This window comes from Dendrobates tinctorius, unplaced genomic scaffold (genome assembly GCF_039654945.1).
Source record: "Dendrobates tinctorius isolate UK_male_01 unplaced genomic scaffold, ASM3965494v1 ptg000223l, whole genome shotgun sequence".
Taxonomy (NCBI): Eukaryota; Metazoa; Chordata; class Amphibia; order Anura; family Dendrobatidae; genus Dendrobates; species Dendrobates tinctorius.
The window spans coordinates 990,001-1,007,675 of NW_027361890.1; the positions used below are offsets into that span (position 1 = coordinate 990,001).

The 17,675-nt window shown below is 41.0% G+C and overlaps 1 protein-coding gene across 1 annotated transcript in view; it reads right to left on the minus strand.

The window, feature by feature from the left end:
- LOC141059014 (protein-glutamine gamma-glutamyltransferase E-like) overlaps positions 1–8,663 on the minus strand; it is a 37,835-nt gene extending 29,172 nt beyond the window's left edge. Inside the window, exons 1-4 of the mRNA XM_073555223.1 lie at positions 8,427–8,663; positions 1,734–1,907; positions 1,336–1,569; positions 649–767 (exon numbers count right to left, since the gene is read on the minus strand). Coding sequence (XP_073411324.1) covers positions 649–767; positions 1,336–1,569; positions 1,734–1,907; positions 8,427–8,433 — 534 coding nt within the window. The 5' untranslated portion in view covers positions 8,434–8,663. The remainder of the gene's footprint in view (positions 1–648; positions 768–1,335; positions 1,570–1,733; positions 1,908–8,426) is intronic.
- Between the last annotated feature and the right edge of the window lie 9,012 nt (positions 8,664–17,675).

Here is a 17,675-nt window from a genome sequence, read left to right on the forward strand (position 1 = left end):
TAATATGAGTTTTTGCCCCTGGTGGCCGCTGGTGTTACTACAACTGTAGTTGGTTGGCTGTTGTGTTTCCCCCCGGTGGCCACTAGTGTTACTACATGTTTAGTTAGTCAGCAGGTGGTGACTACTCCCACTTCCCTTTATAAGGCCACCTGGTGCTGCAGATCACTGTTGGTAATACAGTTCATTTGGAAACCAACCGTGGTGAAGACTGGACCTACCTGGTGCAGAGGGGGTTCAGCTTATCTGGAGCAGTGGTGATGCTGCTGGATGCTGATCGGGTGCCTTACTCTGCTGCTGGGAGCATTGGCAGCAGATAAGGCTAAGTTTTTGTTTTTAGTTGCTTTAATCCCGTGGTGTCTGTTTTATCTTTCCTTTAGTTTGCAGTGCAGCTCACTTTATTCCCTGTCTCACCTCCTGCGGAGAGCTTTGGGGGTTTAGCTCAGGGCTTAACAGGAGATAGGGAAAGGTCGGGGACTTGGGCCTCACTACCATCAAGTGTACCCCCAAGTTAAGGAAAGTCAGGACACCTCCTTAGCCTGAGGGGCAGTTCAGGGGCCCAGGTTCCACCTTTCCTGCTTTTTCCCTACTGCCCCGTGACACTGCTATTTACAATCAGCAAAGAAAAATGATTATAATCCATCCACTCACTTGCCCATAATTCCATCTTATTTCTTTAATGTAATCTTCAAGACCATAATAAATGATTCCACTGTCGTTTAAAACGTACTCAAGTCTTTCATTTTCATCCTTCATATAGACAACGTCATCTGAAGACAAATTTTACACAAGTATATTATGCTTGATCAGTATCCTAAAGTTCCTATACTGTCTGGAGAATTATGACTTAAAGACAAAATTGGCCACCTATAGCCACTAGTGGCAGGGAAAATGTGTGAGTGGCGGTTGTCCTGGGGCAAGGGACCACATATTGAATGACATCCCCTTCGTGAATGTGGTGCAGACATCTTCAGTACAGCTGATTTTGCCTGGGAAGGCTGTAAACTGCTGCAGTGGAAATAAATATTGCATTGTAGCCTGACAGCTTTTTGCTTTGGTTCTTGAGGGAAGGTATTAGTCAAGGAACCCCCTTCTATGATGTCTCTATCTTTTCTGATGCAACAAATGGACATTTGTTAAGTTCCTGAGACAACCCCCTCTATCACTCTTTCTTGTCTAAATGATTACAGATTATACCCTGGGTAACACAGAGAGACCTTTAATTAAAGGTAATGTATCACCTGTATTATTTTATTAGTATATAAGGGTTTTGTAAACTAGACCAGAACAGTTTAAGTGCAAACAAATATATTAAACTACAGTATTTAATTGACTTACCTTTAGCCCATGGATTAAACAGTAGTATTATATCCTCTAATTTGAAATAACTCTTTTTATTTTTAGAGGAGATGTATATATTCATTTTGTAAGGTCCGACTAGTGCACGTGAAGATGTTTTAATAGCGGCGGTCACTTCAGCAGAAGAGCTGGAATCTATTACTGCTGTCCAGGTTTTGCCATTTTTAGAGCCAGAGAGTTGAAAGACTGTAAGTGATTCTTCAGGGGCTGGACCTAAGGAAAGATTACAAAGAGCTGCTGATTTGTAACTATGAATAGCAATTTTAGGAAAGTAGGAAATACCTGACATATAAGTAATCTCTGGCATTAGATAACTATGATAAAACCAAAAATTTCCAGAACATGGAGACATCTGAAATTATTAAATGTGTCATTACCTGTGCTAGCCACAAATTCCACCATGTCTCCTTTCTGGATCGATCTATTGAAATAAAGTTTGACTTTAAATTCTTGCCCTCTTCTGAGAATGAGATTGCTGCTGTTATAGCTGTTGGTTCTGTGTGCCTTCATGTTTGATGCCTTTTCCAAACTGACTTTTTTTAGTTTTAGGGCTATAATATGAAAAAAATGAGAAATCAGACATTTCATGTAGCATATGAGTATTTTCCTGTTTGTTATTTAACCACTTAAGGTTCAGTCAGAGGCATAGCTAGGGTTTTGGTTCAGGGGGGCAAAATTTCTAAATAGGCCCCTAACTAGATAACAATGATTACAGCTCGGTGAGGCATCTTAACAGTGGATGTAGGAGAACCTCAGCAGATAACTACGCTGTTGCTGAAAATAATCTCTATATAATTACCAACATGGATATTGCCGCCATATGGTCAGTGATAGATACCAGTCCTATGGAACATATATGAGATTACTGTACAGATATAGATAGTGACTTGCAGAGAACATTCTTTCTGATGGAATCGTTCACTTTTCACGTCTTTTCCATCTGGCCCAGACGGACATGACAACTTCTTCCAGCCAGGACTCTGCTACTGAGAATACAACAGACACATTTCACTTCTCACATTTTCAGCACTGTCCTCAATGGGATTATTCCCAACCTGCACAAACTCCTCATCCTGCTGATACCATACCCCAATGCTGAGCCGCTGCTGCAGTATGTGTCCCTATTACTGCATTTATTGTGTTGTTCTGTGTGCCCTCTATATTCTAAAGCAAACCTCTTGAATATAGTAATGCCGATTGCAAATGCCCTAGAAAACAGTGCCCACATTTTGTCCCCTAGAAAGTAATAATGCCATGTGTGCCCCTTTGACAGTCACAGTAACCCGAGTTCCCCTATAACAATAAGTGTCCACTTTACATTTAACCCCTTAACCCCCAGAGCTTTTTTCGGTTTTGTGTTTTCGTTATTCGCTCCCCTCCTTCCCGGAGCCATAACTTTTTTATTTTTCCATCAATATGGCCATGTGATAGTTTGTTTATTGCAGGATGAGTTGTACTTTTGAACGACATCATTGGTTTTACCATGTCGTGTACTAGAAAACGGTGAAAAAAAATTCCAAGTGCGGGGAAATTGCAAAAAAAAAGTGCAATCCGACACTTGTTTTTTTGCTTGGCTTTTTTACTAGTTTCACTAAATGCTAAAACTGACCTGTTATTATGATTCTCCAGGTCATTACGAGTTCATAGACACCAAACATATTTAGGTTCTTTTTTATCTAAGTGGTGAAAAAAAATTCCAAATTTTGTTAAAAAAAATTGCGCCATTTTCTGATATCCTTGTTAGCTGTCAGCCCTAGGGGCTGCACTAGGACACAGACACTGACAGCTAACTATGGGTAAGACTTACCTTTCCTCACTAAGGTCTCTATCACTATGATCTATATGAGAGCGATAATGATTTAATGGCTTTTAGCATTTCACTTGAAATCTCCCCATTTGCACTTTACATGCACTAAGCACTTTTTGTGATTCATTTGTTATAAAGCCTTTCTTATGCAAATCCTAGGTGGGGTTTGTTTGTTAATGCCCAGGCTGCTACATTAGTGTTTTTGTGTCCTTCATACATGAGCTTTTGAAGTATGCTTTGTTTTTCTGAGTCTGTACACTACTATATTTTGTGATTTATGTGCATATTTTTATTAATAAAATTCTTTTTATACATTTGGACGTATGTACGCCGTTTTTTTAGTGTAGGATCTATATTGATTGGAGTGTCCGGAATATTTTTGTGTCCGTGAAATATGCATTTGTCTATTTCTATGCAGTGACATGTATCAGTGGAAATTGTTTTTCCATGGGGATGTGATGCTGGTTGGCCTTAGTGCACCCAAAGTTATCATCATGTTGGGCAAACACACCTTGATATTGCCTCAGCAGGTTTTCTACCTGTCCCACTTACCTGGGGGAGAATTCTGTCAATTTTGCTTTAATTTGCTGTATGATGCTATGACCAGCTCTGGTTTTGTCCCTACTTGTCTTTGTATTAAGAGACACTGACATGGTCAGTTTGTTTCCTTTCACTGGAGTCATCCAGTATTGCATCTGAGCGCTTGAGGTCCTCGGGCATCACGTCGACTTGAACCACTTCTTTCCTGGGAATCAGCGTAAGGCTCTCACTTAGGTTAATGCACCTCACCAGCACACACCCTTGGAGCATGGTTGCAAGGTTGCCATCGACCAGTAGTCGCGTCATTGCTTCCCCTTCTTCTGGGGGTTCGACCTGTGCTTCCACCCCTTCTAATGGCACATAGGTCTAGACTGGCATGGTGAGTATCATCTGTCCACCACTTTTCTGAGGTACTGAGAAGTAGTTGGTAGTTTCTGAATTTTGCTAAACTGGATGAGCTGTTAGAATAATGTCTTACTTGGACATACTTGAGTGAGCCATGCGGGCCCAGCTGCTCCCTTACCATCTGCCTGTCAGGAACTATCCCACTTCTAATAGCTCATTCATCCACAGCGTCAAAATGGATCCTCCCCCAATGGGGCCTTTCATTAATACAATCCACTTCTTCCCCAGATCGTTAAAGTATACAAGTATCATCATCCACACTGGCAGCCATGAGCCCTACGGTTGGTTTCTTCCTGGAGCGGGCAACGTCTGAGAAGTGTCAACGGAAGTATGAGACCAAGTATCCATTAGACAACATATTCTTCACCCGTTAAATGTGAAAAAAGTGTTGTGTCTTTCAGAAAATATGTCTTTGGAGTCTTTGTTCTCCCCTTTAGGAGTAAGTAGCCTCATGATGGACCTTAGGAGGCATTAGTTTAATTGCTGCCCTCTCTGTTGTCTATCCTGGGTCACTCAATTCTGGTAGATGTTCCTTCTTTCACCACATGTCCAGAATTCGACCACAGATTGCCAATGTTAGTGACTTGGCCTGTGCTATTAGCCTCGGGGTGAGGGATACCCTGACTTATCCTCATACTGGCTTGCAGTATTAAGCGTTTTGGTCTTGATGAGGGTTCACATAATGCTGGAGATCTCTCCCCTTATTTCCAACATTTCTTGCCATAATTCTCAAGCCCAATCTGGTACCAGATGTTCAGCAAGATCCATATGGTAAAGCCCATAGTGTATAAGTACGGAACTTCTTAATTTTTAGAAATCCTCCAATAAAATGATCATGCCCATATCACCAACATAAATATAAGTAATATAAATGGAAGCCAAAGTTTTTTGTAGCAAGACAGTCGTAAAAACAGTCAAAGTAAGATAAATGGTCAAAAATGTTTGTGAGTAATTAAGTCCTAGAATTAATTTTCAGATGACCTGACTTTCCAAGAACATTTGTGGGGTCCACACTCTGGGGTGTACAGACGTAGGTACGTGGATGATAATTTGTTGGAATAGTAGTTTGGTATGGGATTGATCAAGTCCTGGAATTAATTGTGAAAAGGGGTAAAATGGGATCTACTAATGAAAATATTCTCTATTACTTGTTCCAAATTACTCTACTGGAGTCACTAAGCAGAAAATAAAAATTATATAAAAAAAATAATAATTGTAGGTGGTGTGGTAGGTCTCTAAGGAGGGGGAGATACAAAGGCCTGGTTGGGATGGGCACATGGAGCAATAGTACCGGGAATCATTCCGTTTGCCATGCTTCCTGCAAACCCAGCATCATTTTTGAGGACACCTTTGGGTGGGTGTGACAGTGATAGGGTGAGGAAAATGGCGCTCTGCAAGTCTCTGGGATTCCTCAGACTTGAAGGCTTCCCCCGATGTCATTGACTCAAACATGAGGCGGCAATAATTTTTTCTTGAAATTGCAGGAACGTAAGTAGTCCTTGGGATTTTTTATACAGGACAAAGCTGTTTGGATAAGGTGGATTGCCACCTTTTTGTGCCAGGCCATGGTCTTCCGCTTGACCAGGTATGGTTACAGAACCTGGTCTGATAAGTCAACGCCACCCATAAATTTATAATAGTCTGTAACGCAGACCAGATTTTCCTTGTCCCTGGTGGCACCCCTCTCTCTGACCATCAAAGTGGTGTCTGCATGCAGTGTGGTTAGCATGGAGACGTCTTTCCTGTCATTCCACTTCACTGCAAGAAGTTGGTCACTTGCGAGTGAGAATAACACCCCCTTCTCCAAACGTCTGGACACCAACTGTAATAGAAACCCCACTCTGTTTTTTCCTGACTGTCCCACAGGCCCCTGTATTTGCAACGTGGAGGGATTTATATAAGGAGACACTTGTGTAATAGTTGTCCATATACACATGGTAGCCTTGATTTAGATAGAGCATCATTAGCTCCCAGACAATTTTGTCTGGGATGCCAATTGTCTGGGGGCAGTTTGGGGGTTTTTATTGGCGGCCCCTACCTTCATAAATTAGGAAGGTGGAAGTGTACCCTGATGAGCTCTCACAAGTTTTGTATAATTTGATTCCATATTTGTCACACTTGGAGGGGATAAATTTGCGGAATGACAGATGGCCCTTGTAGCTCCTCAAGGACTCGTCGACTGCCACATTTTTCTCTGGGGTATAGGAATTTCGAAATTAGGAGGGAAATTAGGTGTCTCAATTTATTTAGCCGATCATAGTTGGGGTCATTTCTTGGGGGGGCGTAGGAATTGTCACTGAAGTGGAGGAATCTCATCAGGGCTTCGTAACGGACTCGAGACATGATGGCTGCAAATACAGGGGTGCTGTGGACAGCTTTTGTTGCACAGGAGGAGCGGAGAGTGTTTTTTTTTTACTAAACCCATATTCAGAGTAAGGCCTAATTTTTTTATTTCGTTGACATTTGTGGGGATCCTGAAACGGGAATGAAAGGCAGTGGGTTTTTGTCGGGCATGTAGGTTTGTTTGGTGGACGATTAATTCTAGGACTTCGGGGCTAATGAAAATTTCGAAAAAATCAATGGGGGTAAAATTGGCGACATCTACTCTTATTCCAGGGACAGCAGAAACAGGAGGAATTTGAAGGAAAAATGAGGTGTCATTACACCACAGCGATGGGGGGACTGTGGTACTTGGTCCTGCCTCTGAAGCTTCAGCAGTGACGACCGATTCCTCGTCACTGTCTGAAAGCTGATCAGCTTCAGAGGCAGATTCCATTTCACTGCCGGAGCTGCCGGAGCAAAACAGGCTGTACGCTTGCTCCGTGCTGAAAGTTCTGTGGGCCATTTTATTTATTTCCCTGCCTAATGAAATACTAACCCTATTCTAACGCTAGTATTTTTTTTCCTGCTAACCCTAATATGTGTAACTATAACCCTAACCCGTGTAACCCTAACCGCAAAAAATTATTTAAAAAAATTAATTAAACAAATTATAAAAATATATATATATTTTTATAATCCTCTGATGGGGATGCAGGGATTACGGAGAACGGGGTGGGTAATTGGATTTTTTAGGACGCTTGCGGACGCAGAATTTATGATTTTTCTTCACTGACAGGGCAGCACTTCGACTGTAGTCTATCTCGCTTCTCTCCCAGAACAACTACAAGAGACAAGTACAGGGTAAGTGCTGCCATATTTACTAATATTGGGGGTTTAGATCACTGTGATAGGGTCTACCACAGTAATCAAAACCTAGCAGGATATTCTCATTGGTTGCCGGGTGCCGGCCGGCAGATCTTGGCGTGCGCACTGCGCATGCGCCCGCCATTTCCTTTCTGCTGGAGGAAGGAGGGGGACCGGGGGAACACTGAACCGGTATATAAGGTACCGTGGGGGGCATCGAAGGACCCGAGGACCCTATTTCTCTCCCCTCTGATGTGCAATCACATCAGAGAGAGAAAGTAAATTTAAATTCTCATTTTTCTTTTGTGGATGCCGTTATACTGTTAATTACGGCGATCACAACCCCAGGGTCAGTAAATACCGACCCGAATCATGTTCTCTGGGGTCTCGGCTACCCCCAGCAGCCGAGACCCTGGAGAAAATCCAACTCTGTGGGGCGCTATTTACTTTTTTAATTAATGGTGCTGTGGTTTAAGTACCCTTAGCAACCGCAGTTAAAAGGCGTATCAGCGGTCGTTAAGGGGTTAAATAAATTAAAATAGACCATCAGATTTTGATGGGAGACCCTTTCTAATCAAAGCAAAGGGTGAATCTCCCCTTTAATGCTAAATAGGTTGCCTTCACATGCTTGTACCTGATATTAAGTTGAGTTCCGTTCAATTAAATAGGGTTAAGCTGCCATACCAGACACAGCTGCATGTGCTGATGTCAGACGGCACTTTGAATACGTAAGAGTATGCTAAAAGTTGTAGTTTCTAGTTTCATAGCCACTGGAGAGCCACATGTCAAAGATTTTAGGCTGCGTTCACACTATCTGGATATTGTGCGTTCATATGCCACACTGTTTGTGGTCGTGTTATGGTACAGTGAAGAAATAGACTCGGACTGTAACATGAGAACAAAGCCTTACTTAGAGGACATAGTAAAGGATATAATTTCATTAACTACATTTTACACTATAATCAGAAAACCTGCACACCATTTTTTTAAAAAAGGGAGTAATACACATAATAAAATGCCTGCGAGTGTACCATATAATCATAGTTCCATAGCTGGATTATTATAAGTATAAGTCAGGTATAATTAACATGCAGTCTAAGAATTGGCATAGCAAATGCTCTAGTCTACTGACCTGCCATGATGTGATCTCAGCCGAAACCTATTGCTTGCGTTCAGTCTTAGACCTCCTTCCCATCAGAATCCAGCCTCATCAATCACTACCGATACCCAAGTAAGGAGTTAGGTAGTAGTGACCAATTGTGGGAGGAGACCCTGACCCCAATTTACCATACTTCCTGAAACATATATTCTGAGAAGGGATGTACAGCGATATGTTTCCTTCTATGCAGGATGATTTTGTGAATTATGAATTACCTGTTCGGCAGGTCCACTTAATTTAAGACGTAAAGTCAATAAGGGAAGAACCTTGAATAGATCTCTGAATCATGCAGAGGAATCTAAAAGGGAGGATCTTCAGTGGAAATGAATATAGTAACAATAATGTGTTTTTCTCTTATGTTTGTTTTGTTTTGCTATTGATGGATATGTAGTATTTGTCACTTGACAGCATTTCCGTTGAACTTTGTGCTGATTCCACCCTTCTTTTGTTTTCTTCGGCAGTCTCATTCAGATACCTGTATATTATGTATGTTTTATCTGTTTTTTACAGATTGAACACATTCTTATTATAGCCGATTGTCCTGATTCGCATATCAAACTTTCAAGTGAATGGGACGATCAAAAAATGGATAGCCTTGGGATGGAGAAAAAGAGGTGTCATACTGATTGTAAAAACAGAGACAAAGACCAAAAGACGGATGAAAATCAGAAGAAAAACATTGATCAAAATCGATCTTTTTTTTCATAGATAAAAAAAATGGTATCTGATAGATATCTTATCTTGACTGGGTGTTCTGTCTTCATGGGCCACCTAGAAACTTCATGAACTGCTTCTTTTGTTTGTTTGTCTTTGCCTTTGTAGCGAAGTTGTAAAATGTACTCACAAAGCAATTATGGGAATTCTAGCCTTATTTTAATTTCTTCACAGCTCCATTACACCCAGAAATGTTGCACACAACAAATTATTACAAATTAGGAATATGTTAGGTGTGATTATGCTGAATATGAATGGTAAATATTGATTTCTTTAGGGACATCTATATTTATAGAAAAACAAAAAAAGAAATTTAAATGAAAGTCTGCTATTGTGATGAGTCTGTACACACCTTGTAATGCAGACTTATGCATGTAGATATTACAATATGCCGTATGTGACGTAGCATCCACGTTATCCGAGCACGTTGCCTCATCACTAGTATTAAAGCGTCTTAAGAAGGGAGATATTTTGCTATAACTGAGGTACGTGGGCATGGACCAATCTATCATTGACATAATGGGACATTGTTGACCTGTATACTTGCACTAAATGTGTCATCCTTACCCCAAAATGTGACAACATTGCATCGCAGGAGCAGACATTTGGTTTCCTATGTGTCATCCTCAAGTCACCAAGTGGTGTCAACCTTATGTCAAATGCAGTTTGGAAGATTTATCAATAATTGCATTGGAAGTATTAATTTACGAGATAGAAAACAAAATGCAAAAAAAGTACAATTTATGCATTTTACAAAAGTTGACCCTTACAAGGCTTTCATGAATGGGGATCGGGGCACAGTGTTTGAATAACAAGTCTTGCTATTTTTTGAACAGATATGAGTAATGACTGCTGCTTACTGCTGTCAACAGATTCATGCTGCCTGAACCAAGGGCCCCATGAATCAGACGATGGCAGCGCGATCACACAGACTTTAAGAGTAAACATAATTTGAAAAGCCAGCCGGGGATTATGTGCCTCAGCTGACTGGTCCAAGGCAGGTCCCCAGCTGGCTTTTCCCACCCCAATCCCTTTGACTGACAGCCCTCTCCCTATGTATACACATAGGGAGAGACCTGTTAGTCAACTGGAGCTGAGGGAGGAGAAGCCAAAGCGATCCTGCCATGAACTGGTCAGCTCAGACAAATGCGCCTTGGCCATTTTTCAAATTATGCTTACTCTTAAACCTCACAGCATTTCAGAGTAAACCACACCAGGCTGCAATCACGCAACCAGTGTCTGTACCATTTAGTCCATGGAGCGGACAACAAGAATCTGATGACTGCATTACTTTAAGAAAGTTCCAGTGCCACTCACTTCTGCATTGGAGGGTGAGCAGCACTGATGATTTCATATTTAAAAATACCTACTTGGATGGGTTCACCTGCTGACCGTGAATGAATCCTAGTAGGTATGTGCAGACATGACGTCATTAGCTACTACTCACCTCCTGATGTGGAAGTCATCGGTGGTGGACAACCCTTTTAACTGCAATGCCTATAGGGAGTCTGAAGTAGTTTGAAATCTGACTCCGATTTTATAAGAATTTCAGGATTCTGTTATGTCCATCCCCCAACCATTACACTGCAACTCGGACATCAGTGCATATTATGTTGATCTTCCCTAAAGGGGTGTTCCCACAAATAAACTAGATTTTAATTATTATATCTTGTAATAATAATTAATTCCACAATTGGATGTGTTAAGAAAATGTTTCTGTGCTGAGATAATCTTATAAATGTTCCCCTGTTGTGCACTGTGTAATGGCTGTGTCTGACCCTGCAGGGACATGGTTTGATCATATCATATCTCCTGGGCAGGGGAGGAAGAAAAAGGCTGTACAGACATTACAGCATGGGATCACAAATGAATCTTTCTGTGAGGTAAAATATTTGACTGCCTGTTTTTAAAGTGTTTTACCTCAACAATGAATCAGCTGCGATCCCATGCTGTCCTGTCTGTATACTCCCTTTTGCTCCCCCTCCTCTGCCCAGGAGCTGTAGTATGATCAGACCATATTCATGTATGTTCAGACACTGCCATTACACAGTACACAGCAGGGAAACATTTATAAGATTATCTCGGCACAGGAACATTTTTTTAATCAAATCCAATTGTGGAAATTATGATAATTCAAAGATTTGTTAATTAAAATCAACTTTGTTTGTGGGAAAAAAATCCTTTTAACCCCTTTCTGACATCAGACGTACTATCCCGTCCATGGGACCCGGGCCCCTATGCCCATGGACGGGATAGTACGTCTAGCGCGATCAGCGGTGCCCACGTGGTGAGCGCCGCTGATCGCGGCCGGGTGTCAGCTGATTATCACAGCTGACACCCGCCCCCGACACGTTAACCCCTTGTGCACCGCGATCAAACATGATTGCGGGGTACCGGGGGTTAAAGGGAAGCATCGGCAGGGAGGGGCTCCCTCCGTGCTTCCCTGAGCCCCCCACGGCAGCGCAATGTGCAGCGCTGCTGCGGGGGACTCCTTCCCTACAGGCCCCCGGATCCAAGATGGCGACGGGGGCCTTCTGGGGCCTGTAGGGAGCTGACTTCCTCACTGCCTGCAAAGCACAGGCATGAGGAAGTCTGCAGAACTGCCTGTGACAGATTGCTGATCTGTCACAGTGATCTGTGATGTGACAGATCAGCGATCTGTCACAGGACAGTGATGTCCCACCTGGGACAATGTAATAAAGTTAAAAAAAAAAGTGTATAAATAATTTTAAAAAAATCGCTAAATAAATTAGTTAAAAAAAAAAAAATATTCCCCAATAAATTCATTTTTTAAAAAAAAAATAAAATAAAATAAAAGTACACATATTTGGTATCGCCGCGTCCGTAGTGACCCGCCCTATAAAACTGTCCCATTAGTTAACCCCTTTAGCGAACCCCTTAAAAAATAAAAATAAAAAACGAAGCAAAAAATAATGATTTATTATCATACCACCGAACAAAAAGTGCAATAACGCGCGATCAAAAAGACGCATATAAATATCCATGGTACCGCTGAAAACGTCATCTTGTCCCGCAAAAAACGAGCTGCCATACAGCATCATCCACAAAAAAATTAAAAAGTTATAGCTCGCAGAATAAAGCGATACAAAAATAATTATTTTTTACATAAAATTGTTTTCATTGCAAAAAACCAACAAAACATAAAAAAAGACCTAAATGAGGTATCGCTGTAACCGTACCGACCCGAAGAATAAAACCGCTTTATCAATTTTACCGCATGCGGAACAATGTAAACGCACCCCCCCAAAAGAAATTCATGAAACGCTGGTTTTTGTTCATTCTGTGTCCCAAAAATCGAAATAAAAAGCGATCAAAAAATGTCACATGCCCGAAAATGGTATCAATAAAAACGTCAACTCGTCCCGCAAAGAATAAGACCTGACATGACTCGGTGGGTCAAAATACGGAAAAATTATAGCTCTCAATATGTGGTGATGCAAAAACTATTTTTACAATAAAAAGCGTCTTTTAGCGTGCGACAGCCGCCAAAGATAAAAACCGCCACAAATAGTAAATCAAACCCCCCATAATCACCCCCTTAGTTAGGGAAAAATAATAAATTAAAAAAAAGTATTTATTTCCATTTTCCCATTAGGGTTAGGGCTAGGGTTAGGGTTAGGGCTAGGGCTAGGGTTAGGGCTAGGGTTCGGGCTAGTCAGATTAGGGTTAGGGGTGTGTTGGGGTTAGGGTTGGAGTTATAATTGGGGGGTTTCCACTGTTTGGGCACATCAGGTGCTCTCCAAATGCAACATGGCGACTGATCTCAATTCCAGCCAATCCTGCGTTGAAAAAGTCAAATGGTGCTCCTTCCCTTCCAAGCTCTGCCATGCACCCAAACAGTGTTTTACCCCCACATATAGGGTATCAGCATTCTCAGGACAAATTGCAAAACAACTTTTGGGGTCCAATTTCTCCTGTTACCCTTAGGAAAATAAAAAATTGGGGGCAAAAATATCATTTTTGTGGAAAAAAATGATTTTTTTATTTTCACGCCCAGGCGTTATAAACTTCTGTGAAGCACTTGGGGGTTCAAAGTGCTCACCACACATCTAGATAAGTTCCGTGGGGGGTCTAGTTTCCAAAATGGGGTCACTTGTGGGGAGTTTCAATAGTTTAGGTACATCAGGGGCTCTCCAAACGCACTTGACACCCGCAGACCAATCCATCAAAGTCTGCATTCCAAAACGTCACTACTTCCCTTCCGAGCCCCGACGTGTGCCCATACAGTAGTTTTCTCCCACATATGAGGTATCAGCGTACTCAGGACAAATTGGACAACAACTTTTGGGGTCCAATTTCTCCTGTTACCCTTGGGAAAATAAAAAAATTGGAGACTAATCATGTTTGTGGAAAAAATACGATTTTTTTATTTTCATGGTTGGGCATTATAAACTTCTGTGAAGCCCTTGGGGGTTCAAAGTGCTCACCACACATCTAAATAAGTTCCTTAGGGGGTCTAGTTTCCAAAATGTGGTCATTTGTGGGGGGTTTCCACTGTTTAGGTACATTAGGGGCTCTCCAAAGGCAACATGACACCCGCAGACCATTCCATCAAAGTCTGCATTCCAAAACGTCACTACTTCCCTTCCGAGCCCCGACGTGTGCCCATACAGTAGTTTTCTCCCACATATGGGGTGTCAGCGTACTCAGGACAAATTGGACAACAACTTTTGGGGTCCAATTTCTCCTTTTACCCTTGGGAAAATAGAAAAATGGGGACTAAAAGATGATGTTTGTTGAAAAAATACGATATTTTTATTTTCACGCCCGGTCGTTATAAACTTCTGTGAAGCACTGGGGGGTTCAAAGTGCTCACCACACATCTAGATAAGTTCCTTAGGTGGTCTAGTTTCCAAAATGGGGTCACTTGTGGGGGGTTTCCACTGTTTAGGTACATCAGGGGCTCTCCAAAAGCAACATGACACCCGCAGACCATTCCATCAAAGTCTGCATTCCAAAACGTCACTACTTCCCTTCCGAGCCCCGACGTGTGCCCATACAGAAGTTTTCTCCCACATATGAGGTATCAGCGTACTCAGGGCAAATTGGATAACAACTTTTGGGGTCCAATTTCTCCTTGTACCCTTGGGAAAATGAAAAAATTGGTGACTAAAAGATCATGTTTGTGGAAAAAATATACGATTTTTTTATTTTCACGCCCGGGCGTTATAAACTTCTGTGAAGCACTGGGGGGTTCAAAGTGCTCACCACACATCTAGATAAGTTCCTTGGGGGGTCTAGTTTCCAAAATGGTGTCATTTGTGGGGGGTTTCCACTGTTTTGGTACATCAGGGGTTTTCCAATCGCAACATGGTGTCCGATCTCAATTCCAGCCAAAAACGTCAAATGGCGCTGCTTCCCTTCCGAGCTCTGCCATGCACCCAAATAGTCATTTACACCCACATATGGGGTATCAGCGTACTCAGGACAAATTGCACAATAACTTTTAGTGACTTGTTACCTTTGGGAAAATAAAAATTGGGGGTGAAAAGATCATTTTTGTGGAAAAAATATGATTTTTTAATTGTACCGCTGTACGTTTTAAACTTCTGTGAAGCCCTTATGGGTTCAAAGTTCTCACCACATATCTAGATAAGTTCCTTGGGGGGTCTAGTTTCCAAAATGGGGTCACTTGGGGGGGTTTCCACTGTTAAGGTACATCCGGGGCTCTCCTAACGCGACATGGCGTCCGATCTGAATTCCAGCCAATTTTGCATTGAAAAAGTCAAACGGCGCTCCTTCCCTGCTGAGGTCTGCCATGCGCCGAAACAGTGGTTCCCCCCCACATATCAGGTATCAGCGTACTCAGAACAAATTGCACAATAACTTTTCCTGTCCAATTTCTCCTGTTACCCTTGGTAAAATAAAAAAAATTGAACCTGAAGTATTTTTTTAGTGAAAAAAAGTTAAATGTTCATTTTTTTTTAAATATTCAAAAAATTCCTGTGACGCACTTAAAGGGTTAATAAACTTCTTGAATGTGGTTTTGAGCACCTTAAGGGGTGCAGTTTTTAGAATGGTGTCACTTTTGGGTATTTTCTATCATATAGACCCCTCAAAGTGGCTTCAAATGTGATGTGGCCCCTAAAAATAAAATGGTGTTGCAAAAATGAGAAATTGCTGGTCAATTTTTAACCCTTATAACTTCCTAACAAAAAAAAATTTTGGTTTCGAAATTGTGCTGATGTAAAGTAAACATGTGGGAAATGTTATTTATTAAGTTTTTTGTGTGCAGTATCTCTGTGATTTAAGGGCATAAAAATTCAAAGATGGAAAATTGCGAAATTTTCAAACTTTTTGCCAAATTTCCGTTTTTTTCACAAATAATCGCAAGTTATTTGAATGAAATTTTACCACTAACATGAAGTACAATATGTCACGAGAAAACAATGTCAGAATCACCTGGATCCATGGAAGCGTTCCAGAGTTATGACCTCATAAAGGGACAGTGGTCAGAATTGTAAAAATTGGCCTGGTCATTAACGTGCAAACCACCCTTGGGGGTGAAGGGGTTAAAGGAAAGATAGAATGATTATGAATTTCCAGGGAGAAAATAACTCATAACAGTTCAATAAGGAACGATGATGAAGCTCCACTATAATCAATACATTATTTTATAGGTCCATTACTATGGATTTGCTTTATTATTGCTTTACAAAGAAAAACAATTGGACATGTTTTATTTACACTGTATGTGAAGAAACACATTTTATTTTATTCAAGCAGAACAAGACGTAGGCGAATACATTTCTGATAATAAATAATATATAAATAACATTGTTGCACAAACTATGCAAGTTGGTCATATATTTATTGTATTAACCAAATTCTACAATATAATTATGTTTAGTATAGCCAAATCTATGTCCAACGAGTGTACACTCAAAAGGTTACAGATTGCATACAAGCCCTTTAGTGGTCAGATAATGTTTTCCCATCCTTCAAAAAATTTTATCGAGTTTATCACAGCATTAAGAACATTATATTATATTGTCTCACATTAAAGAGGTGATCCCATAGTTTATATTCCCCTCTTTAAGGTCATGTTCACATGTTCAGCATTTGGTGAGTTTTTTACCTCAGTATTTGTAAGCTAAAATCGGGAGTGGAACAATCAGAGGAAAAGTCTAATAGAAACACGTCACCACTTCTGGATTTATCACCCACTCCTGGTTTTGGATTACAAATACTGAGGTAAAAAAACCACCAATACTCAACATGTGTACGTCACCTTAAAAATGTAGGATACAAGACATACAGATGTAGACCAAATTGATGGTACCCTTCTGGTAGGTCACATTCACATGTTTAGTATTTGATCAGTATTTTACCTCAGTGTCTGTAAGCCAAAACCAGGAGTGGGTGATAAATACAGAAGTGGTGACGTGTTTCTATTAGGCCATGTGCACACGTTCAGTATTTGGTCAGTATTTTACCTCAGTATCTGTAAGCCAAAACCAGGAGTGGGTGATAAATACAGAAGTGGTGACATGTTTCTATTAGGCCACGGCCACACATTCAGTATTTGGTGAGTATTTTACCTCAGTATGTGTAAGCCACAACCAAGAGTGGGTGAGAAATACAGAAGGGGTGACGTGTTTCTATTAGGCCATGTGCACACATTCAGTATTTGGTGAATTTTTTACCTCAGTATTTGTAAGCCAAAACCAGGAGTGGGTGATAAATACAGAAGTGGTGACGTGTTTCTATTAGGTCATGTGCACACATTCAGTATTTGGTCAGTATTTTACCTCAGTATCTGTAAGCCAAAACTAGGAGTGGGTGATAAATACAGAAGTGGTGACGTGTTTCTATTAGGTCACATTCACATGTTTAGTATTTGATCAGTATTTTACCTCAGTGTCTGTAAGCCAAAACCAGGAGTGGGTGATAAATACAGAAGTGGTGACGTGTTTCTATTAGGCCATGTGCACATGTTCAGTATTTGGTGAGTTTTTTACCTCAGTATTTGTAAGCCAAACCAGGAGTGGGTGATAAATTCAGAAGTGGTGATGTGTTTCTATTAGGCCATGTGCACATGTTCAGTATTTGGTGAGTTTTTACCTCAGTATCTGTAAGCCAAATCCAGGAGTGGGTGATAAATACAGAAGTGGTGACATGTTTTTATTATACTTTTCATCCGATTTGTCCCACTTCTGGTTTTGGCTTACAAATATTCAGGTAAAAAAAAATCACCAAATACTGAACGTGTGAATGTGGCCTCATAAACACGTCACCTCTTCTGTATTTATCACCCACTCCTGGTTTTGTATTCCAAATACTGAGGTAAAATACTGACCAAATACTGAACATGTGAACGTGGCCTTTGAAAGAGCGGAGAGCTACTAACATCTTTGCCATGCATTACTACCTTTTTCCTGCAGAGGACACTACTGAAGGACTATATAATTTACTGAAATTTTCCCCAGTAAAATCAATCAGCTCTTCATAGTGAGAGAAGCTAGGCCTGAGGCAATCAGCAGATAG